The sequence below is a fragment of the Callionymus lyra genome, chromosome 7 (genome assembly GCF_982586985.1).
Source record: "Callionymus lyra chromosome 7, fCalLyr1.hap1.1, whole genome shotgun sequence".
Classification (NCBI taxonomy): domain Eukaryota; kingdom Metazoa; phylum Chordata; class Actinopteri; order Syngnathiformes; family Callionymidae; genus Callionymus; species Callionymus lyra.
In genome coordinates this window covers 15,922,699-15,944,889 of record NC_141824.1, presented here as the reverse complement: position 1 = coordinate 15,944,889, position 22,191 = coordinate 15,922,699, and the positions used below count along the sequence as shown (strand labels likewise).

Sequence of the window (22,191 nt, the reverse complement as noted above, 5' to 3'; positions counted from 1 at the left end):
ACGTGACAAATACTATGCATGGGTTGGAAATTAAAAGTGACATTTTTAATTCTTCCACTGACGGTAACAACACTTGAACATCATCACTGCACGTTAAGACCCAGTTTGAAGTAGATCAGTGGCTTCACAATATTGAATGGTTGAACTTCATATGTGGGGGGAGTGTATTTAAATCCTTTATTTTTTAAATGATTTGTTATTTAAAGGTTGAATTTGTTTGTTTTTTTGTTAATAATTGAATTACAGAATTTTAATTGAGTTTTATTATAGGGTGTTATGGTTTTATATGTTTTATTGTTTCCAATAGTTTAAATTCAATATAAAAATGTTGGTATAACCGTGACAAAAAGCCAAAAATAGCAACGAGATACTTGATCAAACTTTCAGCCAATCACGCGACCTGCTGACCATCACGTGACGACCTAGAACCATAGGATTAAATAGTTGGAATAAGAACATCAAACTACCTGTATAAAAAAACTTTGTATACATATTATTAAAAACGAATAGATAGAATTTAACCTGATGATGTATAAATGATCGAAATTAATCATTAAAAACAATAATTTAATGCTTAAAAAACCGTTATTTTAATCAAAATATTGAAAGTTGCAGTATTTGAAACGTTATATTCAATAATTCAATATTCCGATGCCACTGATATTCTTCTGTAATATTGTGCATAACTTGTTAATTCACAAGTGACATCTTTAGTTTCTCCACTGGACGATAATTCACACTAAACATCCACATTAAGATCACGTGTCACACAACGTCACAGGCGCAGATTGAAGGGCTGCAGCGCCCTCTGCTGGTCAAAGGATGTTATTGCTCTGAGGCGGCTCAGTGCAACCGGTCCAGCTGAGGTCTTTGGCCCACTTTCCCTGCCGGGTCACTCGTACCTTAACGGGGTCAAACCTCCAGAACGCCTGTTCTCTGAACAAATAGAGTCGCCCGTCCGGACGGGTCAGCGCCCCGTTGGTTCCCGGTGGCACCCCGGTCCAGTCCGAGAGCCTCCGGGGGTAGTAGGGCTCTTGAGACAGAGTCTTGAGGTTGAGGACGAAGTACCGGGAGCCTTTGAAGACCACCAGGTGACCCAGGGGGGCGTAGTAGAAGGCACAGTCCGGGTGGCGGGGAAGCCCCGATTCAGTTGTTTGTCTGGGGAAGTCCTGGTCCAGAAGCCCATCCGTGTAGCGCCACATCCGCTTCCCTGCGGGACAGAAGATCTTTTTATCTCATGGTTCTGATGGAAGAAGCTATTCCGGGCTCCTCGCGGAGGAGGGTCCGGAGGCTTCAGGGATGTCTTAATAAGGAAGCGTTCTGGCCCGAGGTCGCTGGAGCGGTACCTTTGAAGAAGTACCACTTGGAGTCCGGAGGTGAGAAGGCGGCGGCCTCGATGGCGGGGGGGAGATCCGGCCAGCGTTGACGGAGACGCATCGGCTCGCTGACGGCGCCGAGTGAAGTCACCGTCCAGTACACGCTGCCTCGGAACACCAGCACCGTCTGGTTCTGATCTGGATCCACGTTAACGCATATGAGACACGAAGAACAAACTGATACACAGTGAAAAGACTTGTTTTTAAATAAGATTTAAGTTTTAAAACTTCAAATGTTTAAACTTTTCTAAATTTTAATTGAATATTTGAGTCTTTTACCTTTTATTTAACATTAAAATAAAATAAAAATAAATCTAAATGAATGATTTTTTTTTACACATATTATATATATATTTTATTTAAAATAATTAAAAATAAATAAATTCAATAGTTAATAGTAATAGTGCCACCAGGAAATAACACTGCTTTGGTCGTCACGTGATCGTCTGCGCTTCGCGTGATTGGCTGACAGTACTATCAATTGTCTGGTTAATTAACATTTTATATTGAATTTAAAAGACTATGAATTGAAAAATATTTAGAATATAGTATTAGAAAAATGTAATTTTAAATAATTGGAAGAAGAATATAAAACTGTGTGTAGAAAAAATATAATTAATTTGGAAAATATTCAATTATATATATATTATATTCAGAAAACAAATAAACCTTTCAGTATTGAAATAATTAAATTAAATTAAATTAAATAAAAAAATCTATCTATCTTCTGACTTCCAATTTACTCGTCCTCTAAGCCTCCTCGTCTCACCCATGGTGACGGCGTCAAACACTCCCAGACAGTAGAGCGGCTGCTGCGTCTGCCGAGTGTCACGAGTCTCCATGAAGTCAAACTCCTGCAGCGCCGCGTTCAGAACTTCACCAGGAAGTCTCACCGGTCGATCGCCCGTCGGTTTACCTGCAGAACAACTAGTTTAGATCAGGTTTATGGGAAGTATGTCCTCGGTTTGACTGTAGCTTTCATCCCATGATGCAACACTAACAGACTCAGGGACTCATTCATTCAACAATTTCAAGTTCATCCATCCATCTATCATCCATCCATCCATCAAACACCATCCATCCATCCATCCAACACCATCCATCCATCCAACACCATCCATCCATCCATCCACCCATCCATCCATCCATCCAACACCATCCATCCATCCATCCATCCATCCACCCATCCATCCATCCATCCAACACCATCCATCCATCCATCCATCCACCCATCCATCCATCCATCCATCCAACACCATCCATCCATCAAACACCATCCATCCATCCATCCAACACCATCCATCCATCCAACACCATCCATCCATCCACCCATCCATCCATCCATCCAACACCATCCATCCATCAAACACCATCCATTCATCCAACACCATCCATCCATCAAACACCATCCATCTAACACCATCCATCCATCCATATGTCCATCCATCCATCCAACACCATCCATCCATCCCTCCCCCTCTCTCTCTCTTTCTCCCTCTCTCCCCCCCTCCCTCCCTCCATCGAGGTCAAAGTATTCAATTCAATTTTATTGAAAGTGTGAATTCTAGTTTAAATAAAACTTAAAAGAGAAAATAAAAAGTCTCATCCAATCACAATGAGCAACATTGGGATGAAAAAAGTCCTTTTAATAGGAAGAATCCTTGAGCAGAACCAGACTCCTGCTGTCAGAGTGATCAGAAGAAATGTTTCAATGTTTAAATGTTGGTGAAATTCTAATGGTTCTTTGTTTTGGGACTTTTTTCAACGTGACCTTTTTGCAAGTATTACTCATCAAAATACATTAAAAAAAAAGTTTATTTTAAGAATCTTCAAACTATTTATATATTAAAAAAGATAATATAAAATACTTTTATTTCAAATATGTCATGATGTTATTACACTGTATAACATTATTAAAATGATCGTTCTTTTTTATTTAGTATTTTTTCTGTTGTCTTTATTAAGTTTCAACATCATCTCAAGGCCATTTTTATTCTTCGTCCTAATTTCACGAGCACGTCAGGATGATCTCCGTCGCCGTGGCAACAGACGACACTCGAAAGGCTCGTCGACGGTGAAGCAACAGATTCGTCTTCATGGGAAACAAATATTCATCCAAACAGACGCGATGCTTCCTGAAAACAGGATGTTGATCATGTTTACGTTGAGAAGGACGTTTACAGGAAGTGAACGAGGCTCATGTGTGCTTGACAGGAAGTAAACAACAATCAAAAACACTGATAGGAGACGAGTTGAGGTTTGGAGTCAAAGACTCACAAAAAGGATGAATCAGACAGTTTTGTGAATGAAAACATAATCAGGCCTTTTATTTATGTCAGAGTGAAACTATCTTTAACTCATCATGTTAGGGTCAAGGTGACCCGAACGCACAAAAACAAATGTATTTGTGGTATCCCTTGTGCTATCTCAGGATCAAGGAGACCCGAAGGTCTGAAAACATGTGTGTGTGGTATCCCTTGTATTATCTCAGGGTCAAGGTGACGCGAAGGCCCGAAAACAAATATGTTTGTGGTATCCCTTGTATTATCTCAGGGTCAAGGTGCCCAGAAGGCCAGAAAACAAATGTGTTTGTGGTATCCCTTGTGTTATCTCAGGGTCAAGGTGCCCAGAAGGCCTGAAAACAAATATGTTTGTGGTATCCCTTGTGTTATCTCAGGGTCAAGGTTTTGTGATCTTGAGCTAACATTCACATTAAATGTAGTAAAATATAATTTTAAAAATCATTTATAATATAATAGCGCCATCTTTTGATATCAGAATCAGCCACTATTGTTAAAACAACACAACAATTATTTGTGGTGTTTTTGGATAAAATAATTCATGTATCACCGTCTGGTATTCTGCTGCAACATCAAACACAGTCACACAGGTTTATGTCTCCAGACTCGACGTGATCAGAACCGTCCGTCAGTTCAGCTTCACGTCACAGTCTCTCGTGGGGTTTGAGGTTTACGTGACGACCGCGGAGCAGAAGAAGAAGAAGAAAAAAGCGTCAACAGACTCCACCCGAGGCCCGAGTGAAGAATGCAAATAGAACTTTATGAGAGTGTCACTCACGATCGCTGATCAACCAATAGAAATGGATTTTGTAGCAACAGAATTTCTAGATCCGGAGGCTGATCCAACAGACATAACCCTTGTGTTGTCTCTGGGTCAAGGTGACCCGAAGGCCTGAAAACAATGTTTTTGTGGTATTCCTTGTGTTGTCTCTCGGTCAAGGTGACCCAAAGACCAGAAAACAAATGTGTTTGTGGTATCCCTTGTGTTGAAGGCCGAAAAACAAATGTGTTTGTGGTGTTCCTTGTGTTGTCTCTCGGTCAAGGTGACCCAAAGACCAGAAAACAAATGTGTTTGTGGTATCCCTTGTGTTGAAGGCCGAAAAACAAATGTGTTTGTGGTGTCCCTTGTGTTGTCTCAGGATCTGTTTGTTTTGGGGCCTTAAATGTATAGATTTTTTAAATCTATAAATTCTCCTTGCGGTGTATGTATGGTTTACAGCAGGGGGGTCAAAAATGTTTTCGAAGGCCAAATTTCATGAAGTCAAAAAATGTATTTGATTCAGAACTTCAAAATAAAAGCTCCTAAATCTTCGACCTCTTTGTGGTGTTTTCCTTTGATCTAGCGCTTCATTTTAAAATCTTTATTTAAACAATTAAAAAATGTAAATATTTTAAATTCTCTCGTTTAATCATTTGGAGAATTTTCGGTGCCACATGAAATCTGCCTCAGGGCCACGAATACATTGAAAACAGAGTTTTTAAAGTGAAGAGTGAAAGACAAGTTTACTCTGAGGGTGAAGGTAAAATATGTTCAGCAGCAGCAACAGATGGAACTAGTCAAGATGATGTTGAACTGAACCCATGTTTCTGTCTCTGAGCTTCTGTTCCAGGAATGACGGTTCTGTATTCTCTCAAACGGTTCCTGCTCCGGCAGATCAGCAGTGAGTCGATCCAGAACGACATCCACAGTTAAAGGTCTCGTGCAGGGAGGGTGTGTCGAGCAGAGCAGCAGCACATGTGAGAACCTGCCTCGCACACGTTCAGACGCTGCTGTCACAGCAAACACTAACTGACGTCTTTGCACAAATGTGTCTTAAAAGAGTGTGTGTTGAAGACTCCATCACGAGCAGGGCTTAGAGGAGCCGGTTCAGAACAAACTATTGGGTCATGAACGCCTTATATTTGACCTTAAAGAGACTCTCAGGAGAGAAATCCTTTTCTTGACCAAACCAACGAAAACTCAGTCGTAACTATCAATGTCTGACACTTGACCTACGACATCTCTGGTGTGTTTTCTTGTCATAAAGTTACACACATTTGTGTTTTTGAGGAGTAAACGTATGGAAGTTCGTCAATGCCATCAAAATATATAATTTAATTTTTTTTTAATTTAAATGTTGTTTTTGTTCATTAAAATTATAATTTTCTTAATAATTAAATGTAATATTTCTTCTACTGAAGGAGTCGATTTGTTTTTATTGAATAATTTGTAAATAAAAATGTTGAATTTCCTTTTTTTTCTTTAAATATATTTTTTTAAATAAATATTTTACAAATGAATGATTTTTCTTAATTGATTAGTTTAGTATATTGTAATTCCAATCATTTGAAAATGATTTAGAATTCATCATTTCTTTTTAATTCATAGCCTTTTAAATTTAACATAAAGATGTTGGTTTAATATAAATAGTTCAACAGCGTTTTTGAACTATTGTTATTAGAATATCAAACTGTAAAAATGTATCAGTTTTGAAAATATATTTTAGAAAAAAATGCAAAATAAAAATAATTAAATTCTTTAAAAAAATGTTTTAACTAAGATCGTCATGTGATCTTCTGCCGACAGATGATTGGCTGAAAGTTCAATATGTACTCTTTCAGAATTATACCTTTCAATATAGAAATTATTGAATTTAGTTATTTAAAAAAAAAACAACAACAAACAAAAATTCAAAAGGAAAACAAGAAAAAAAATCAACATTAATGTTAAATTCAACCATTTCATTTTCTGCTATACTTGTATTTATATGTATAATTATACTAATAATTAACATATAAACCACAGCTTTCAATAATCTTCTCAGGCAGTAACAGACTTTAAATCTCAATCACGTTCGGGAATGTTAAGTCGCTTTTCGAGTGAGTCAAAGGTTTCACGAGGAAAAGTTCAGTCAGGTCCAGTATTTGCACTCGCAGTACAACCCAGTGTCGTCTGCTCCGTGCATTAGTGGGTCAATCAGCGCCATGTTTGTGTTGCGACTGCGAGCAAAGAGGAAAGTCTGCTTTAACCGTCTTTCACTTCCCTCTTTCCAGACAGTGAGACATTTGCCATCCGAGCACCAAGTGCTTTTCTAAAGACGTTTACGAACAGAAGAAGCTGTTAAAGTGGATGTAAGTGGAGGCTCCACGTTTGTCACCAGCACTGCACACACACACACACACACACACACCTCCGACAGAGACTCACCGTACAGCTGCTGCACGGCGAGGATGTCGTCCCAGCTCAGCACCAGACTGCGACCCAGCTTCCTGTAGTACGGCGACATGAGGGCGTGACGGACCGGCGAGTGCTCCAGACCCAGGGTGTGGCCGATCTCGTGAGCCGTGACCATGAACAGGTTGTGTCCCTTGTGACCGTTGAGCGTCCACCGCTCCGCCATGTCGAAGTGCGCCTCGCCGCGACGGGGCAGGAAGGCGTGTGCCAGTGTGCCGCCTGAGAGGTCAAAGTTCAAATCGGGAATTTTGGTAAAGGCTTTAAGAGAATTCGTCAAATAGAAGAAGAAAAAATCGTACTCTGGAATTTGCTAAGAAGAACAGAACTGAGGCTGAAGGTCTCAAAACCTTTTACACCGAGGACCGATTTAATGTCAGCAATATATACACACCGTGTTTTTCACTCATTTTAACCAGTTTACATGTTTATTTCTTTACTAAAATGACGTCTCGACGTGTTAAGAGTCACAGACTAATGTAACTTCAAGGATTGTTTTGTTCAAGACAAATCACATTTTAGACAGTAATAATCGATAGAAATGAAATTACTATTGTTTTTCAATTAGAAAAAAGTATATTTTATAAATAAATATTTTCTATTTTAAAAAAGTTGCTCAAATCAAAAATTATTTTCAATCAAAAATGTAAAAGTTGCTTCAATTAAACATATTTTCAATCTAAAAAAAAAGGTGCTTCGATCAAGAAATAGTTTCAATCAAAAAAGTTTCTCTAAAATAATAATAATAATAATTGAAATAGAATAAAAGTTGCTTTAATAATGTAAATATCTATAATGAAATAATGTAATTTTGTTTTCTCTGATTGAAGTAGCCTTTTTGATGTCTGGGCCTTATTATTATATAGTTCAATCAATTGAATTTTTATAAAAGTGAAAAACGTTATGGAGTCTTACATGTTTAAATTTAAGTAAAAAATGTAATTTATTTGTTCTTTATTTTTTATTAAAGAAACAAATCTTGCTTTATTAGGGATGCATTAGGAAACAAATATTTGACAAAATATTTGCTAAAAAAATATATAATATGAAATCGACGTAAAACTTTAAATGTCAAACGCTGTGGCGTCCTCACCATCATCATCATCATCATCTACCTACAAGACCGGAGTCAGTCAGGTGACGGTGCTGTCACTGACCCTGTCACTGACCTGGTCCGTCGAAGGCGTTGCCGGCCCCGTCGTTGTGGTCCCCCTCGTAAAAGGCCAGCCGGATGTCTGCCGGTCCCTCGGGGACCTCCTGGAACACCAGGCCCGACACGTTACTCCACAGCTGGAAGGCCACGCTCACTGCCAGACGCACCGAGCCCAGAGGCAGCAGACGAGGCCAGTTGACGATCTGGTAGGTCAGGTGACGCTTGTACCAGCGCTCGGCTGCACAACACACAGAAGCAGAGTCACAACGTCAAGAATCAACTCTCAGGTGGAAATGAAAAACAGTAACAATTATATTCAGTAAAAACCCTTCGGTGTTTGTTACCTCGTTTGAAAATGAGAACGTATGTTAAAAGTAAGACTTTCTAGCAATAACAGGTGATGAAGTTTTTTTTTTATAAAAATCGACATGGAAGGATTGTTTAACAAAAGTTTTTTAAATTTTGAGTACAACTTTATTACAGTTGTCCCGACAGAAACGATGACAACGGATTTATCACAAGTCACTTAAAGACACTACATTACAACTTACAATATTTCTTAATGATAACAAATCGTTCTTTCAAATCAGGTTTTTTTATAGTGTTTTTATATTAAATAATATACAAAAGTGTGTGTTAAATAAAGTTAATTTTCGGTTACAATTAACATTTTTTAAAAATCAGGACGTTTATTTTTGTGTTACGATTACACTTCCAGCCGCTAGATGGCAGCATACTTTACGTCCTCCGCGGCTAAATGAACAATTGAAAGCCTGTAAGATCCCCGCAATGACTGAGGACGAGAGGATACAGTCGACTCCAGCAGCATTTAAATCTGATATTTGGACATATTTTGGTTCTTAAAGGAATGAAAGCAGTTACGACTTCTTCAAGAGTCCTGTGGTCTGTAACTTCTGCAACACCAAGTACTCGGACAATACTTAAAATATTATAATATATCGTATATTTACCCCCTGTATCGTGACATGTATTGCATCACCAGATTCTTGCCAATACGCACCACTAAATTAAATTCTATATTTTTCATTAATTATTGAACATGAGTCTAATAATGTAGTGAGTCTAATAATGTAATGTCTCTAAAAGGATTATTTCAGTGACAAGGAAAGTCTAAGAAACAATATATTAACAACTCAAATATCATTTCAGTTAATAATGTTGAACAGAAAACTATATACACTCGAGTCGTGACGCAACCCAAATCACATGTTTACGTTCTTGCAGCTGTGTGAGTACATGTTCCACTGACGTCCAAACCTAATAACACGAGCAACAAACACAACAAGAACACCTTCATTCAGGATGAAAACACTTGGAGTGTGCTTTTAATTTACCAGAGGCAGCAGTAAAGTATACACGGATCACAGCTGTGTATCAGGCTGGACTTGATGTAAGTCAACAGGCAGACGGAGCGACGACCAGCAGGAAACAATCATTAGATAATATGAACCTTCAGGGCGACGCAGCTGGACGCTAGTTGTGAATGAATAGAGCGCAAACATAGAAGTTTGTTTGTGATATATTTGTACACTTTTAATGAACAACAACATGAAATATATTGGTATAAATTGAGTATTGCTACTTGTTTAGATATTAAAATGAATATAAATTGACAAAATAACCATGTCGACTTTTGTTCTAACCTAGAAAATCATGACACTTGAAATACTACCTCAGGTGTTAGAAAATATCGATATGGCGATTTATGCCGATACTCTTTTCCACTATACTGTATCGATTTTTTTTTTTGTTGAGTTGTTGTGTTACCATAGTTTTATTATGGTTGTTAGTTCAATAATGAGTGTGTAAAATAAAACAATTTATAATTAACAAATATTCATGCTTCATTTTTGTGTTGCAATTAAACTTTCAGCCACTAGATTGCAGCAGTCGTTCTGTAAACATTAAATAAACATTGAAATCCTGTGAGATCCTAGCAATGACTGAGGACTAGAGGATGCAGTCGACTCCAGTTTTGACATATTTTGGTTTCAAAACTAGTGAAAGCAGTTACGACTTCGTCAAGAGTCATGTGGTCTGTAAATTCTGCAACACCAGAGTCAAGTACTCGGACAATACTACAACTATATCCATGTTACGACAGTATCGCAATATATCATATAGTTTTCACTGTATCGTGATACGTATCGTATCACCAGATACTAGCCAATAGACAACCCAACTAACTGCTAACTATTAATCGTAACAGTGGTTATTTTTTAACAATAGCAACTAAATAGTTTTCTTCCTTTAAGAAAAGCAATTTATATATTTTTCGTTTCTGGTGTTGAAAATGACCTCCTAATATGTGTTAGCATGTGGCTAATTCTCCCCACCAGCAAAATACTCCATTAAATAAACTAAATGAATGCAGTTAAAGACTATTTATAAAAGTACTTATTATTTATTAGCTTATTATTAATTAAACAAATAAGCTAGTGAGCATAGTTTAGCTGTATAAAACAACTGAGTTAACAGAATTAGCACCATGCTAATTTCCGTTACCAGCCAAATAATTCACTAAATAAACAGTTAAAAAGACCTGTTAGCAAGCCAAAGATACATTTGCAATTTTGAAGAAAATGAATTTTGAAATAAATGCCACGTATTTATCATTATTTTTATTATTAATTAAATTAATAAGCTAGTTAGCATCATTAGCTCTATTCAAGAGTTGAAAGAATTAGCATGTTGCTAACGCCAATAGCTGTTGCTCACAGCTATAACTTAATATTTGCTCTCATTAATAAAATAACATTTTACTCTTATTAAACTTCTTACCAGAAAGTTGCTGGAGCACCAAATGTATTCTGCTATTTTTTTCCATGAGATTGTTAAACTGATGTTAATCGACAGTAAGACGCACTTTCAAAATAAAAGGAGTTAAACACAGACTTCCTGTTTGATCATAAAAGCTCTACATCACATGGAGTTGTTCTCTGGAGTGTTTTTTTTCTTTTACAGGGACAAATCAAAAGAAAAGTTTCATACATAAATTGCTTTTAATTGTTTTTTGGACATTTAATGTCTACAGACATCAAAATAATATTTATCTTTTTCACCAAAATAAGTCTTTAGAGAAGGTAATATTTGGTTAAAGCACATTTACATACTTTCACATCTGAAGCCCAAGCAGACAAATCAGCGCTCTTGAACTTGTCCAAATATTTGTGAACCGTTCATGAAACTACACGTTGATATTAGTGGGCGGTCGACACGAGCCGAGACTCTTAGACGTGGGGATGTGTTTGTGTTTCAGACTTTGACTTATTTTTTTTCATGGAGCGGTGCCTGTACAAACAGTATACAGCCCACAAACACACACTGAAGATGGCGGACGATAAACAAGAGCTATGAAGCGAACACTCACACAGGAGAGAATTATCTGCAGATCTGGGGTTATTAAGGGTCGCGCAATAATGCTGAGTGAGCACTAAAATAAAAGAAACAATTGTCATAAATATTGCCTCTTAAAGAGACGTACACACTCTGGCGGGAATAAAGAAATAATTCACCACATCCAACATCAACTTTTTGGACTTGGCGTCTTCACGAATTGTGCGTTTCAAAGACAAAGACCACTTGATTTTGCCACAGACTCCCCATGGACAGCAGACACGCCAGGAAGCCAGATACACAAAACATTCCACCACTTCCCTTATGGAAGCAATTTAGATCATTCCCACTATAGCACCAGTGTGGGGCCTTGTGGCTTATCGCTCCACTTTTGGACGTGATCGAGATCGTTCCGATGTTGTGAGTTATTGTTCGTCGAGGTGCAGAGAGATCGTGTCGATTGTGTGAAAAAAGAGGTTGACGAGTCACTTGTGTAATAAAAAACTAAAATATGAATAATATATATCAATAACATCTTCATAAGAAGTGACCCAAGATATTCCTTTGCTAGAGTACATAGATGCACAATGTATTGGTAAGTAAGTAGGTAAGAAATGGTTATTTAAGTAATTTATTTTCTCAGGGGCCCCTTTTTTTTACATTAGCCTTTTTGAGGAGCCGTAGAGCAAAAATAAATGCTTGAAAAAATATATAATCAAGTAATAAAATCGAGTTAAATATGCTTAAAAAAACTATTTAATTGTGTTTAATTCCACTTAGTTTTTTTAAAAGGAAATCGCATTTTGTACAAATATTTTAAATCTTTTTGGGGCAATAAATACTACATTCATAATGACAATACTCATATTTAGAGCCTTGTAATGAATAATAAAATGTTGAATTAACAAATAGAAAGGTAAAAATATAAATCTTTATACGTCGCTATGTTTTCTGTAACTTCATGGGGCCAGATTTGGCACCTCAGGAGTTAGAAAATATCCATATGGCGATATTCTTTTCCACGATACTGTATCAATATTCAACAGCACTGTATTGATAATTTAAAAGAAAACATTTTTATAATTTTTTTTATGTTAAGTTGATGTGTTACCATAGTTTTATTAAGGTTAGTTAAATAATGAGTGTGTAAAATAACACAATTAACATACAAATATTCACGCTGCTCGTTCATTTTTGTGTTGCAACTAAACTTCCAGCCCCTAGATGGCAGCAGTCATTTTGTCCTCCACAACTAAAAATCCCAGCATTGACTGAGGACAATACTCATATTTAGAGCCTTGTAATGAATAATAAAATGTTGAATTAACAAATGAAAAGATGAAAATATAAATCTATATACGTCACTATGTTATTTGCAACTTCAAGGGGCCAGATTTGGCCCCCGGGGGCCTCACGCACACGTGAGCTGTCAGGAGCAGTAAATCAATGATGAACCATTTCAAATAGACAGCCCTCTTGTCTGTACGCATGTGAAATCTTCTCACGACTCCTCGTAAATATCCACTCGACCTATCCCGACGACCGCTGGCTCAGACTAGATTAGCCGTTAGCGCTTATCTGGAAATGACTCGTGGAATGTCAGAGGGAAGGACGGAGAGTATTCAGCACGAGTCAAGGTCAGTTTTCCAGTGAGCGGCGAACATCGCGTTCACACGCAAAAACACAATCACGACGCAGCTGCGACTGAACATCTGCATTCGACTCAGAGGGCTGTGGCCAGTTAAAGTCCAGTTCAGAAAACGTAGACGTCCTGCTGGATTCTAGTTCAACTTGGTTTGGCTCAAAGGTATGAGGCAGTTGAGAGTCAACTAGATGGTTACATGATTCTTTTCAAGCTTCTCCAAAGTCCTTTGATTGGATCATTCAAGATGTATTTGTAGTTTTTTAAAGCTTTACGTGACAATCTTACTGTTATTTGTAGTACAGTGGCCTTGACGTGCAAAACACAACACCAATACATAAACGCACGAGTACGTCACTGACACATTTACAATTCAAGGAAAACTAGAAAATGTACAAGTCGCTTAAGAAAATCACAATTCACTACACACATTTACAATTCGCTACACACCTTTACAATTCACTACACACCTTTCAAATTCACTAGACACCTTTACAATTCACTATACATATTTATAATTCACTACACACCTTTAGAATTCACTACACACCTTTACAATTCACTACACACCTTCACAATAAGCTACACACCTTCACAATACACTACACACCTTCACAATTCACTATACATCTTCACAATTCACTACACACATTTACAATTCACTACACACCTTCACAATTCACTACACACCTTTACAATTCACTACACACCTTTAAAATTCACTACACACCTTTACAATTCACTATACATATTTACAATTCACAACACACCTTCACAATTCACTACACACCTTCACAATTCACTACACACATTTACAATTCACTACACACCTTCACAATTCACTACACACCTTTACAATTCACTACACACCTTTACAATTCACTATACATATTTACAATTCACAACACACCTTCACAATTCACAACACACCTTCACAATTCACTACACACCTTCACAATTCACTACACACATTTACAATTCACTACACACCTTTACAATTCACTACACACAATTAGATTTACTTTCAAATTGTACATGTGTTCAGTGAATTGTAAATGTGTTCAGACAATGTGTTCAGTGAATTGTAAACATGTTCAGACAATGTGTTCAGACAATGTGTTCAGTGAATTGTAAACATGTTCAGACAATGTGTTCAGTGAATTGTAAATCTGTTCAGACAATGTGTTCAGTGAATTGTAAATCTGTTCAGACAATGTGTTCAGTGAATTGTAAATCTGTTCAGACAATGTGTTCAGTGAATTGTAAATCTGTTCAGACAATGTGTTCAGTGAATTGTAAACATGTGTTCAGTGAATTGTAAATGTGTTCAGAAAATGTGTTCAGACAATGTGTTCAGTAAATTGTGAATGTATGTAGTCTATTGTTCAAGTGCGATGTCGTTTTTAAAGTTTTCAGTCTTAATTATATTACTTTAACAAGTGCTTTTACTAAATAAATGTACTTTTTCTGTGAAGACCTATCATGCATTAAAATAATAAAAGTATTAGGAACAAATGTATTTTTGTACTTAAGTGTGTTTCTATTTATGTTTTGCAAGTCACCGTTTTTAACCCAGATATTTACTACTTAAATAAAACTAAGTATAATGTGAATAAAGGAGCCAAATAACACCTTGTTTAGCTTGATTTTTTTTTCACGTCATGGAACCTTTTTCTATTTTATGTCATTTATTTGTTCTCTCTTTTAAAATGTACCAGAGTTCCAGGGAAACAAACCTCGCGCCCACTTTCAGATACACTTTGGATCAAACATTAATTCTGCTTCATAATGACTGCAACACTTGTGAGTCACGTCTGGATGAGGAGCCACAACAATCCCTCCTTTTGTCTTCTTCTACAGTGAACCTCCTGCCGGGACTTCAATGAGACCTGCTGCCATCACAGCAAACAGCCTGATCCAGTCCATCAGCTGAGGACGTGAGCACCAGATGGGAGCGCTCAGGTAGCGACATGAAGCGAGCGCCGCAAACATCAGCCGCCGCTGCATTCCCCAAACATTAGCCAACGTTTGCAATGACAGAGAGGAATGTGAACCATTTAGACATGAAGTGGAGGAGGGAAAGAAGAGGGGGAAAGTTTTTTTTTTGGTTTTCTATATGCTCTGGGAAGATTGAGGCGAGTCAAAATCTATTTTATGGTTTCATTTTTAGTTTTATTTAAAGAGGTTTTAATGCAGCAAAATCACTCATTTTTCGTCTCAGGTTGAAGGGTTTGTTTGGTAAAAGTCTCTGTTAATAACAACCCTGAACTCGTGGCGAGGTGTTCCCTCCCTGCGTGAAACAACAAGCAACAACAAGACGCTCAAATCCATCACACACTTACCGCCTTTGGCAAAGGAGCGCTTTGGGCGGAGCCGACGGCCGGCGTTCTTCTTCCCCGTGAAGACGGCGTTGACCCTCTGAGACCAGATCTGCTGACTGCCCTCGTCGGACACGCCACAGCGTGGCTCTGACATCTGCCTCAGGGTGGCGCTGTCCAGTTCACCGGTCACCGGGAGACGAGTCAACCACTGGAACTCCCTGTAAAGACATAAAGAGAAGGACAACAAGGTCGTCAGGGTTCAGTGTTCCTGTGACTTTGGATTAGGATGGATGGATGAATCAATGGATGGATTGATGGATAAATCTAAGGATGGATGCATAGATACTGTCAGTGGATAGAGGGGTGAATGATAGATGTTTAAATGGATGGATGATGCATGCATGGGTGGGTGGAAGAAAGTATTGATAGATGGGTGGATGGATATATAATAGGATGATGGATGAATAGATAGAGGGTGAGTGAATGGATGGATGTAGGAAAAGCCAATGGATGGACGATGGATTGGTGGATTGATGGATTGATGGATGTATCAATCGATGGGTGGATGTATCAATGTTAGCTGGGTGGCTAGATGTGATCGTTGGATGTATAAATAGACAATGGATGGATGATGGATGCATGGGTGGGTGGAAGAAAGGATTGATAGATGGGTGGATGAATATATCTATGGATGATGGATGGATCGATAAATAGATAGATAGAGGGTGAGTAAATGGATGGATGTAGAAAAAGCCAATCAACGGATGGATGGATGATGGATGGATGTATCAACAGATGGATGGATGAATGGATGAATCAACGGATGGATGGATGAATGGATGAATCAACGGATGGATGGATGATGGATGAATGGATGTATCAACGGATGGATGGATGATGGATGAATGGATGTATCAACGGATGGATGGATGATGGATGAATGGATGTATCAACGGATGGATGGATGATGGATGGATGGATGTATCAACGGATGGATGGCTGATGGATGAATGGATGTATCAACGGATGGATGGATGATGGATGGATGAATGTATCAACGGATGGATGGATGATGGATAAATGGATGAATCAACGGATGGATGGATGATGGATGAATGGATGAATCAACGGATGGATGGATGATGGATGGATGGACGAAAACATTTTCTTACTCATCATTTTGCCAAACATTTTCACCACCTTCAACTCAAACCGAGGACATAAACATTTCCTGATGATAGTGACCTCTTGACCTGGTTCAGGTTGATGAGGTTTCATGAAACAGTTCTTTCATTTCCGTCAGAGCTCAGTAGGTGGCGCCCTCGGTTTGAAAGAGTTGAAATGATACCGTTTCATGAAACCACATCAACACACATAACAGAACCAAGTCTCTCCGCCACCATCCATACAAGACTCCACCTATATCTGGGATCTTCAGCTGTCACCCAGTTCAAAGGTCAACGCTACCATCAGTTTCCAACAGGGATAATTATAAGGTTTGTTTTTGTCAGGGTAAAGCAGAGTTGACACGTTACATGTACAACATATGAGGGAATCACAAGAGTATTTTTTAAACTGTAGGAAACTTCTTTTAAAACCCAGATTCGTTCATTCTCCCCTTAAATACAGTCAGACTAGTGTCCAGAGGGCAAACTTCTTGAAATTCCTGGATGGTTCAGAAAAGGTTCAGCGGAGGTTTACTGGTGCTGAGGTGAGGGCGTGTTTTATTGCCCCGGCGCCGAGGTTAAGCCTGGGGAGCTGGTCCGACGCCCAGCGACCCTGCAGCCGTCCCTCGTTCATTAGCAAGACAAACGCGTCCAATGGTGATCGATGGAGGAGATGTTACCTGATGGCGGAGCGCATCTCCACGGCGTTGTGCAGGTGGTGGTCTGGGTGGAGGTAGCCATACTTCTCCAGGAAACCCTGCGGAGACACTCGCATGTTAGAGACGGACCAGATCTGGTCTCAAGTCTGACAAATGTAAATATTTTAGTAAAGTTAAAAACACAAAACAACCTTTTGCTACAGCCTCAACAAGAGTGTTTACTAGAGTTGTGTATTGGCAAGAATCTGGGGGGCAACGATACGATATATTGCCGTATATTGTGATACTGTAGTAAGTATATATTTGTAGTATTGTCGAGTACTTGACTCTGGTGTTGCAGAATTTACAGACCACATGATTTTTGATAAAGTCGCTGCTTTCATTTGTTTTGAAACCAAAATATGTCCAAAAATCAACTTTAAAAGCTTAAGGAGTCTACTGTATCCTCTCGTCCTCAGTCACCCCAGGGATCTCACAGGATTCTTATTGTTACTTAGAATGCTGTTCAATATAGAAACACTGAAAAAGAAATGTAGCGATAAATCACCATAACAATATTTTCTAACACAAGGATTGTACTTTGGTATAATGCGTACCCAGGGCCACATGTGGCCCTTCCACTGATTTAATGCGGCCTCCATTAGGTCTGGACAAACACCAGAGTCTAAATTAGGATTAGGAATAGGAATTGTATATATAGATGTGTAGCTGTGTCAACAAATATTGTGAGACTTATTGACACTTTGTTGAAGGAAAAAAAGCAGTGACCAAGCACAGATCCTGGTGGCACACCAGTGGGAAGAAAGTTTGATACAGTAGGTCCTGTATGCGACCAAGAGACGAAAGAAAATAAGCATTTAATTCAATATTACAGAGGGTCCCGAACCTTTTCTAACACGTCCCACTTAACACAAACAATATCAGATGATATTCATTATAAATATATTTATTTCTTTCAAATCATATTTAATTTTTCCATAGTTCTTTTATGATTTATATTTCAATAAGTGTATATATATATATATATATATACTGTATATATATATATATATATATATATATATATATATATATATATATTTTTACTAATAATCATGTGTTCATTTTTCTGTTGCAATTAAACTTCCAGCCAATAGATGGCAGCAGTCATTACGTCATCTGCAGCTAATGTAACAATGAGCTTCCACTATGACTGAGGACGAGGGGATACAGTCGACTACAGCAGTCTTTAAAGCTGATGTTTGGACATATCTGGTTTCAAAACAAATACAAGTAGTTACCACTTCATCAAGAGTCATGTGGTCTGTAAATTCTGCAACACCAGAGTACCAAGTATCAAGTACTAGACAATACTACAAATATATCCTTGTTCCAAAGTATCGCAATATAACGCATTTTTGCTCCTGTATCGAAACAGCAGATTCTCACCAATACACATCACTCTGTGAACTAACAATATTTGTATGTTTACTGACAGAGGAATTATGGTGTTGCTTTCAAAGACATTAGAGTTTTTTTAAAGATACGGGTTTTTACTACTTATAGCTTATAACTGGGCTAAATGTAGCAACTTTTTTTTTCTTGCTTCTTCTTCTACAAAACCTGTTGCGTCTTTACCGTTATTGCACCGAACCACTTCAGGAACCGCTGCTCTATGTTTCACTAAACTTTCACTTGAAGAATTAATTGACTGGAAAAAACACACAAAGATCACAACGACTGAAAAAAGTCCATAATTTGACATCAGCCGCCGGTGAATACTCCGAGTTGGACCACCCGTAGAAAAATGTCTCCTGGGTGTGTTTTCAATCATAAGCATTATATTTATCTACATCATACAAACATACGTTAAAATAATAGTTGAGAAATTCCCCGGCTTGTAAAAAAAAAAAAAAAAATGGGCCGCAAGGTATCCTGACAACAGATGCATTATTTTGAGCATCCAGTCGCCGGTTGAACATCACGATGCGTCAATCAAACACCGTCTTGTTCAGACACATCTTTCATCTCAGGTGTGGTGAAGGTGGGATGGAAAATTAAAATAAGGGAGTCGACAGATGTTCGAAAAAAGAACGCGGAACAAAATAAGACAATATCTACTTGTGTGTGTGTGTGTGTGTGTGTGTCGGCGTGTATGTGTGTGTGTGTGTGTGTGTGTGTGTGTGTGTGTGTGTGTGTGTGTGTGTGTGTGTGCATGAAGGAGCAGCCAGAGGGCATTGTTGAAGGATGCGTGGAAACACATGTAGAGCAGATATTTGAGCTGGAAAAACAGCAATTACTCAGCTATACTGTGCTAGAAATACCGCGACATAGGAGGTACTTTTTATAAGTAAAGAAAAGTATATCCACAAATTTCATCAACCTTTTTTTGGTACAATCGATTATAACTGGGCGTGTGTATTATCAAGAATCTGCCGATACAATACGTATCACGATGCAGGGGCAGCGATTCCGATATATTGCGATACTGTAGCAACAAGTATATATTTGTAGTATTGTCCAGTACTTGACTCTGGTGTTGCAGAATTTACAGACCACATGACTCTTGACGAAGTCGTAACTGCTTTAATTTGTTTTGAAACCAAAATATGTCCAAACATCAGCTTTAAAAGCTGCTGGAGTCGACTGTATCCTCTCGTCCTCAGTCATTGCTGGGATCTCGCGGGATTTCGTTGTTCCTTTAACTGCGGAGGACGTCATAACTGAACTGCTGCCATCTAGCGACTGGAAGTTTAATTGCAAAACAGTAATGAACAAACAGTGAATTTTATTATTTTAATTGTATATTAAAATAAAAATAATCTTACTTAAACCATTAATAAAAATACATTTAAAAATGGATACAGTGATGTTGTATAAAATACAAACAGTATTGTGGGGAAAAAATACATGATATTTTCTCAAAGCCCAGTTGTCTCCATACAAAACAATTGTGCTACTCGTGGCTACATAAAATAATTTTCTTCTCATTGACTCAATGAATGAGTGTCCTTGTCCTTCCGAGCCACCGTAGTTCATATCATATCAAGTGTCTGTAGATGCAAATGGAACTTCAGAGCGACAACAGATTCATAAAACACGGGACGTGATGAACCGTCTATTGTGCCATTAGGTTGATGTTGTGTAACTCACCGTTCCTGATGTATCTTCAGCAGCAGTTCAATCATCTTGATTTCGTTCAACAACAATGAGCTCATGATGGTCATTCAGAGGCTTTTATTTCACGCTGTGGCCCAATTAACCACTTGACTAGTCAGATTGTCGCTGGAGACTCCATCACATGCCGCCGCAGGCACAAAGACCCGGACTGACGTCACGCGATTCTTGTTTTGGGAATTTGGGACGGAATGGATTTGATCAACGGGACGAGTTTCACTCGAGGTTGAGCATTCCATTCTGTTCCAGCCCCAACAGAGAGAGAGACAAAAATCCAGAAACGCTTCAGGTGTATTTAGAAAAAAACAACCTATGACCTTTGCCAAGTCTGTGGTGAACAAACTATTATCTTAAAGAGCAACTCATGTGAAAACCAAACTCTCCTGACGTTTCAAATGTCAAAGTCTTTCTCTACAAGATGCATTAAGTCCCTTATAATGACCATGTTTTGAACTTATTACTTTATAAAGTTCTCCTCGTCTGAAATCTTAGCGAACGAGAGGCTACGAGAGCGGAGTCCATTATGATGCAATAATGGCTTCACTCCTTCTCAAGCTGTAATCACGCCCGCTTTCTTTATACAACCAGTCACTTGGAGTTGGAGACTTCCGGGATGAATGACGTGCGGTGAATAACCTTGATGCTTGACCAATCACAGCAGAGTGGGTGTGGTTATGGATTTAATGTCCAAAAAAAAGGGGCTTAAGCATATTCTTTTATGTTAATATTTCACCGAAAAGAGAGTTTTGTACAAACACATTCTGATGATACAGAATTGTATTGTCCTCCCTGTCTCTGGAGTTCACTACAACCCCAACTCAGAAACATTGACTCATTCCCCCATTTCAAATCTCAACTCAAAACACATCTGTTTAAAACTGCTTATTCCATTTGATGCTATTCCTCTACCCTTGTCTGCTACTTTTTATTTATACATATTTTATTGTTGTTTTAAATGTTTTATGTATGTATGGTGACCTTGAGTGCAAAGAAAGGCGCCTTTAAATAAAATGTATTATTATTATACAATAGAGTGAAAATAAATATGGCATTGTCAGGTGGTTTACCTAATAGGAGGGCCGGCTCAGCTTCCCGATAAAACTCAAAAATATTGACAGAAAACTTTGAATTTACATTATTAACGAGTTTGTTTTTAACTAGTTTACCCGATAAAAAAACATGTCTGTTGAAACGCATATTCGTACGATTAAATCGTATCAAAAGTGGTGAAAAGTTATTTTCTGAAAGATTTAAAGATGAGAAAAATGTAAAAAGTTGCGCTCCGTACCTCCGGCTCCAGCAGCAGCGGGGATCCCCGGGCGGTGAGCGCGCAGACCAGGGCGGTCAAAGTCACGATCCAGGCGGCGCTCGCTCCGGCTGTACGGAGCTCCGCGGCTGGGCGGCACATTGTGGGAGAACGATCACCGCCGCACGCATGTCTCTCCCGCCGCTGAGGTCATGGTCGCTCGCCGCTGTCAGAGCCACAACACGCCGCTGCTGCGAGCCTCAGCATCCCTGCTGGAATGACGGGGAGCTCCGAGTCTGGGGGGGAACTTATGGACCCCGCCCCTCTAGACCGGCCTGCCCCGGCGGAGTCATCCACGCGCCTTCAGACGGTCGTTTAGTCGAGGCAATAACAACAGATCACAGATCAGCGACGAAACCGTTTTAACGCTTCGATTACATGACTGTTAAGCAAGATATTATGAAGTAAAATACAATTTTACACTATTTTTTCCTTGATTTTCTGGAACTCCTGTTGTGTTATCAGTTTTATCTTGACCTTTAAAGTATATAATTTGTTTAAGCGCTTTGTGACCCTGGTCTGGAAAAGCGCTATATAAATACAA

The 22,191-nt window shown here is 38.5% G+C and overlaps 1 protein-coding gene across 1 annotated transcript; it reads right to left on the bottom strand.

Annotated features, from left to right (window-relative positions):
• Nucleotides 1-23: 23 nt before the first annotated feature.
• On the bottom strand, nt 24-21,851 carry mmp28 (matrix metallopeptidase 28). The gene is made up of 8 exons (XM_087794852.1): nt 21,630-21,851; nt 17,207-17,283; nt 15,382-15,578; nt 8,057-8,278; nt 6,864-7,109; nt 2,146-2,292; nt 1,347-1,514; nt 24-1,210 (listed from the first exon to the last, which is right to left on the bottom strand). Exons 1-8 carry the CDS (start codon nt 21,747-21,749, stop codon nt 816-818), a joined length of 1,572 nt encoding a protein of 523 aa, XP_087650978.1. The 5' UTR covers nt 21,750-21,851; the 3' UTR covers nt 24-815.
• Nucleotides 21,852-22,191: the final 340 nt, after the last annotated feature.